Genomic DNA, 6,720 nt, shown 5'->3' on the forward strand with positions numbered 1-6,720 from the left:
CCACCCTGACATATATGCTTTTGGTTTCCATCACATAAGTCAGGCCAACCATTTCATGAAATAGTTAAGTGAGGTCTTTTTGTGTTGGACATATTGAATCGATGCAGTCCGGGAAAGCAGCAGCTCAAGGTTTGCTTGGAAAGAAATGTGATGTTCTGCTGAACCCAAAGAAGATGTCTCCATCATGGACTGAGGCTGGGGCGCGCCTTCTAGTTATAAGATTTTTCAACCAATACATATCCATTGGTAACTTGATGTGAGTCCTCGAAGTCCAGATACTATGTGACATCTAGTTATGATTTCTGTTCACCTTAATTGTTTTTGTACAGATTGGTCGAAGGAGGTAGTGTGTTCAGCTTTGGTAAAGCTTGCGACAAATGCTGTGTAAAATCTGTCATCCAAGTTCATGACCCCTTGTTCTATTGGAAGGTTATCTTCTCTTTTCTTGTTCTGACTACACATGTATTTAAAAAATAAATATGAGTGGTGATGTGTCCATGCATGATTCCTAATTTCCTATATACTCCACTGCAATTGCTTTGTACAACTTTCTTATTTGAACTACATGTTCTTATCCTGACTCTCTCATGGCTTTCAGGTTGCAATAGAAGGAGGCATGGGCTTGGCAGAAGCCTATATTGATGGTTGTTACTCTGTTCTTGACAAGAGAGAAGGCCTTCTGAATCTTATCCTGGTAAAACTATATCATAGTCCATGAGCTTATGGGTAGAGCTATTTCCTGTTCATTACAGATCAAATCCATGATCAATTACTTCGCAGATTCTCATTGCTAATAGAGACGAGCGTAGGAACCGCCGCATTGCCAGAAAAGGGTTCTGAAACCTTCCTCTACTTGATTCCTATGAATTGTTTGATAAAAATGAAGTAGTGCCTATGAGTATGCGTTTGTGATTAATCATGTACATAATGTTTTTTGGTTTGCAGGTTTTGGTTGTCACCCTTCCATGTAATAGCTCAATTGGCATATGCTAAACACTTTTTGCGCGAGACCTCAAGGAAGAACACTACAACACAAACTCGTCGAAACATCTCTCAGCACTATGATCTTGTCAGTACTCATGTCTCTTCTTTTGTTATTATACATTCCATCAGGATTAAGATAACCAGCTGGTTAGACAATTTGTAATACCAGAATTATGGCAGATCTTATTGAGATTGATTTTTTTGTGTTCCAATCCTTATAAAAAAGCTTTGTTATCATTCATTACTTGCCATATGTCGAAATACCAAATAGTACTAATAGTTCCGTCTTTCTTCTTATATATGTGCGCAGAGTAATGACTTTTTCTCGCTTTTCCTGGATAAATCGATGACTTACTCTTGTGCAGTTTTCAAGGTTTGTAAATCCTGTGATTTTGTTCCGCGGCTTGTAGATTTTGCAGAGTAGTTTTATTAATTCATGGACTAATATTAAATTGCTAGGATAATGAAAGCTTAGAAGCAGCCCAGAAACGTAAACTTAGCCTTCTAATCAACAAGGTACTTACATTTCTCCAGAGATTGCATTATTAGATTGATTACTAGTTGGACAATGTTGTGAACATGATCTGATGGTACTTCATTCTTGCAAAATACACATTCTAACTGAAGGCTAAAGTCAAGAGGGGGCATCATGTTCTTGATATCGGTAGCGGCTGGGGAAGTTTAGCAATCGAAACAGTTAAGCAAACTGGCTGCAAATACACTGGAGTCACTTTGTCGGCGGAGCAGCATAAATACGCTGAGAGAAAAGTAAGAGAAGCTGGTTTAGAGGTTAGTTCTATGTTACTCCCTCTTTTACGCAATACCTGTCCAGTTTTATAGTTTATCAGTAATTACCATTCCACCATATGTGTTCATTGACGAAGTGTAGTCTACGGGTATATTACCCTGAAGCGGACCAACTCGGTCCATCACAGCCCACTCGAAATGAAATGGTATTATCTCGTACGTCCACCATTCCTGAAAACACCAATCCTCCACACGACTGAACCAGGCCAGGGACAGCAAGGAATACTCCACCGCCTCCTCCATCGTCTGCCCGTCCTCCACCAGCAGCGATACCCATCCCGGCGAGTGAAACAACTACCACATTGCCAACGGCATCCAGTGGAACTTTACAGCGGCATATCTCGGAATCGAGTAGTTTGGATTGGCATATATTATAATTTCCTAACTACAGAACAAATATAGATGTGCACGGTGAATTAGTACTGTTTTACCCCAGCTTATATGCTTCGGCGGGGTGAAATTTTAGCTAACAATTATATTATCTGTTGTTATTAATTTTCAGGACCGCATAAATTTTCTGCTGTGCGACTACCGCAAAATACCACCTTTTAAGTATGACGCAATCATAAGCTGGTAAGTGTTACTATATTACAGATGTGCGCTGTGACTTTGATAACCTTGCTTGCGGTTGTACTTGATGTATTCCTCTTATGTACATCAGCGGTATGATTGAACATGTTGGCCATGAATACATGGACGAATTTTTTGCTTGCTGTGAGTCTTACTTGGCTGAAGATGGGATATTGGTCCTCCAGGTTAGTTCATCAAGAGCTAACTATATTTCCAAATGACTTCACAGCTGGATTCCACCATCCTACGAACACCAACTAAGTAGTATATGCCTTATTTTCGGTGCACAAGAACGAGGATTAGGCCTTATTCGTCGGATTGCCAGAAAAATCCAATGGAAGATAATCCTTGTTATCCAAGCAAGACCTTAGTTTATCATGAACTAACCATTATACATGTGCGTTCAGTTCATCTCAGTTCCAGAGGAACGGTACGAGCAATACAGAAAAAGGCCAGACTTCATAAAAGAATACATATTCCCTGGCGGTTGCCTTCCTTCTTTGGCCCGTATAATGTCTGCCATGACCACGTCCTCAAGGTTCTGGTACGTTTTACATCAATCGATCAATATTGATTGGTTACTTCATGGCCATGGGTGGATTCCATCGATTAAACCTCCCTGATCTTGTTGTGCACTGGGTGTAGCATAGAGCATGTCGAGAATATTGGACCCAATTACTACACAACTCTGATGCATTGGAGGGACAACTTCATGGCCAACAAAGAGTAAGTATCACTTTGTCATTCACTATTCAAGAATACCGTTGTGCAGTTAATTATGAAAACTTCGGTAAAAACAAGACTAGCGTATATAACTATATATCATATACATGTTCATTGAGCAGGTAAATTTGTTGTGATGATTATATACGCATATACGTACATTGTTACAGTTGGTTCCTCGGTCAGTTTTAATTTCTTATCCCTTTCTTCTTCTTGCAGTGAAGTTTTGGCCCTGGGCTTTGATGAAAGGTTCCTCCGTATATGGGAGTACTACCTCATATTCTCTGCGGCTGGTTTCAAGTCACGAGCATTTGGAGATTACCAGGTATGCTCTATGTACATAAGTATTTACCTATGCTATTTCCAGACAAATGCAAGTCATATGCTCCATCCGGATTTAAAAGGATGACATTTTGAAAATCGGCGACCATTAGTTTTCACTGCAGTAAATCATAAAACATGGTAAAAAATTAAATGATAAAAAAATGTTTTGTTGAGAAAGACCTATAAAATGTCATTTTCACAAATCAAATCAAAATGTTTAATAAAATTGTACTGGTCAGAGTTTTGAAACTTTGACCAAATCATCTCTGAACCTTCGCCGTTTTGGGGAAAGGAGGTATTGCTCTAGGTACTGATTGTGATGCCTGAAATGCTGACGTGTATATACTGCATGCAGGTTGTTTTCTCTCGTCCAGGCAATCGTCGGCTAGGCCAGCCTTGATGGCTGAAGACAGCATATCCTTCTCCGTTCGGCTGTTGGACTATTACTTCTTGGTACCCTACGACCTTTTAATAAGTCAGTCCTGGAATGATTTGTTCATAAGGGCAGTCCAATCAGGTGGTTTGGTGATCTATCGTGTTGCTTAATCATTCAATGTTTGGTTTTCCGTGGCAGTGTATTGGTATCTGTCAATAAACTTGTATGTGCAATGCAAGTGCTACATTGTTAGCCAGGTTCCTAGAATTTGAGAATTGTATGAAGTGGTTTGTTATCTTTATTATTTGTGGTAAAGAGTTGATGTCCTTTTGTGTAGTTTTTGTTCCATTCTGTGTTTGACATTTCCAATGCTGCTTATGCGGGAGAATCAATCCATCTATCTTCTATACCTACCTATACTAATTCTAGACTTTCAAGAAATTCCCACGTTAATTAGATTTTACGAGCCGTTAATCTGGTGGGACCGAGTTATTACGGTAGAGATCCACCCAGATAAGATTTTTTCTCTCTCTCAAAATTCCCTTAATTCTACCTGAAAAAAGAATTAAAAATTCCTATAAACGTGTATTTTTTTAGTGTACGTTCCTATTGTATTAGTATCTTACGAGCATGGGACTCTCCTTTCTTTCTTGCAGCACGGGACTCAGCTGTCCTCTTTCTCCCCTTTATACCTAAAAAAACCAAATCATCACGGTTGCTAAAAAAAGAAGCCCTCCTGCTGTATCCCTAACCTTCTGATGCCTACCATCGCAGCGCCACTTCCCATTGATCGCGCCGCCGCTCTGCTCACCACAATCGCCGTCACTTCGTCACTCCCTATCCCAGCCGTCGTCGCTGCCCACCGCATCCAGCCGCTGTCACATCTCACGGCCTCCACCACCACCACAAAACATCTCTCTCCTTAGTCCTCTCTCTTGGACCAGCACGCTGCGGCGGATGCTTCTGGTCCCGTGATGGCGACTCAGCTGGTCGAGGGAACGCGGCCAGGCGGACTGTGTCCCGTTCGGTGATCTTCCCCACTTTCTGCTCCTCCTCTCCAATCAAAAGTCACGTCACGTTTCCACCTCTCAGACTCTCCTCCCGTTCTCACCTCGCCCAAAGAAAAATACGCCTCAGCTCACAGGGTGCCCCTGCAGCAGCAATACGAGGGCTAGATGGGATCCAGTGGCAGGCTGGAAGCACAACATCAGGACCCTCAAGTCCTAATTGGTATGTCCCTGTAATCAAGGTTAGTGTGTCGCTTCTGCTGTTCACAAAGTTTAATGAGAATCTAAATTAATCAGGATTTTATTCGATCAATCTATTTCGGATTGTCTTATTAACATACATGGGCACTTCGGAAGGGCTCTTTGTCGCCCCTTTATTCAATGGCAAGAACTACCACAATCAACCAGCAGTTTGCTTGCAACGAACCATCCTCTTTTTACGAAAGTCTGCTGTCAGTTTGATGGAGTAGAACCATGTGATTTACCGGAATCATAATTGAAAGATACCCTTTATTACTTTTTCATATAGTCAGGTTATGGATGACAAGCAGCTGAGAGCTGGTGTCAAAACATTAGTATTGAGAACGGTTATCCATTAGTTAGTACTTAGAATTATTGTGTTCTGAACAAAAGGCTATTCCACACACAAGTGAAATATTAACGGTTTTGAATTGGTGGGAAGCTCTATGGATCTATTTTAGGTTTTGAGCAGCAAACGTACTGTATTTATACAAAAAGTAAATTCGCTAGATTTCTGTGTAACATGCATGCAGATTTTCGCATATTTTTCAGGTGGTCCGTGGCTTCTGATGGAGTTGCGTTGAAACTATAGACTAAGAGTTCTTCAACCTATCAGGTGTTTATTTGAGTGCCGTAACAGTGGCATAAGATCCAATGGATTGGTTAGTAATTTAATCATCCTCAATTACCTCAGTTTTGCTAATTTGGATACTGTAGCTTTGATTAAAATTTGTTCACGTCGTTCATCTTATTTTGAGGCATGTACATGTGCCTCAGGTACAGGTTTTTTATCGCCCAAATATACAAATCAATTACTCTTCTGGCTGAGTCCTTCCCATGAGAGGCTGTTTCATCGTTTGATCATACAGTCCTTGCATTTACATTTTTGGATCACACAGTATCAACTGGCCGCCCAAGAAACCATTAGCTATTAAGATGTTGCTAAGATAGCAAGTTAATGGGAGAAAGATCTGTCTGGCCAGTGTTCGTGCCCCGTAAACAGCACGAGGACCAGATCGACCTTATTCTATGGTATTAATATTTTCATTTGTCAGTATTTTATGCATTTGAATTGCCCTATTCTAAGGTAGTAACATTTTCATTTGATGCATCCTATGAAATAAGGGTCCAATGGTTTGCAAAGTAAAGAGACCTCCGTACCTGTTTGTTTGCAACAATAACTGATAAGTACAAATGCAACAGGATATTATTTAGGGTTGGAAACTACAGGTGCAGTTCATAATTATTTTTCGTGATAAAAATACGTCCATGTTAGAAATTTATTCTGTTTCAGAGATTTGTCAGACTATAGGTCTTCTGCACAATTTGTACTATGCAATTCTTCAACACGACAGTCTTTGCTTCCTTCAAGCTGATTGAAGTATTTGCCTTTTTTGGCCGGGTGATTGAAGTATTTGCCTTAACTGCAACAAATTCATTCAGGATTGTTTCCAGTCATATATCTCCTCCCTGCCTCATTACACATGTTCCTTGCTAGCTAAGGCGAAAGAATCCTCAACATGCCGACCGCCTTCCTTTTGGTTGTTGTTGATCGTCATTATTTTGGGGTTGCGATGCAGCCACGGAAACATTGGAAAAACCAACTAGCACGAAGGAAAAAACAAGCAAGTAATTTCATGATTTGCTCATTTATATGTCATGTACGTAGTTCATATTGCTTACATACTA

At 40.4% G+C, this 6,720-nt stretch overlaps 1 protein-coding gene across 1 annotated transcript in view; it reads left to right on the forward strand.

Moving 5' to 3' along the window:
• The window catches only part of LOC119366271, a 13,128-nt gene extending 9,008 nt beyond the window's left edge, over positions 1-4,120 (forward strand). Inside the window, exons 11-24 of the mRNA XM_037631967.1 lie at positions 108-256; positions 330-429; positions 599-694; positions 781-833; positions 946-1,069; positions 1,295-1,357; positions 1,444-1,500; positions 1,612-1,773; positions 2,294-2,364; positions 2,453-2,546; positions 2,769-2,905; positions 3,007-3,087; positions 3,304-3,409; positions 3,764-4,120. Coding sequence (XP_037487864.1) covers positions 108-256; positions 330-429; positions 599-694; positions 781-833; positions 946-1,069; positions 1,295-1,357; positions 1,444-1,500; positions 1,612-1,773; positions 2,294-2,364; positions 2,453-2,546; positions 2,769-2,905; positions 3,007-3,087; positions 3,304-3,409; positions 3,764-3,808 — 1,338 coding nt within the window. The 3' untranslated portion in view covers positions 3,809-4,120. The remainder of the gene's footprint in view (positions 1-107; positions 257-329; positions 430-598; positions 695-780; positions 834-945; positions 1,070-1,294; positions 1,358-1,443; positions 1,501-1,611; positions 1,774-2,293; positions 2,365-2,452; positions 2,547-2,768; positions 2,906-3,006; positions 3,088-3,303; positions 3,410-3,763) is intronic.
• Positions 4,121-6,720: the final 2,600 nt, after the last annotated feature.

Source organism: Triticum dicoccoides, chromosome 2B (genome assembly GCF_002162155.2).
Source record: "Triticum dicoccoides isolate Atlit2015 ecotype Zavitan chromosome 2B, WEW_v2.0, whole genome shotgun sequence".
Lineage (NCBI taxonomy): Eukaryota > Viridiplantae > Streptophyta > Magnoliopsida > Poales > Poaceae > Triticum > Triticum dicoccoides.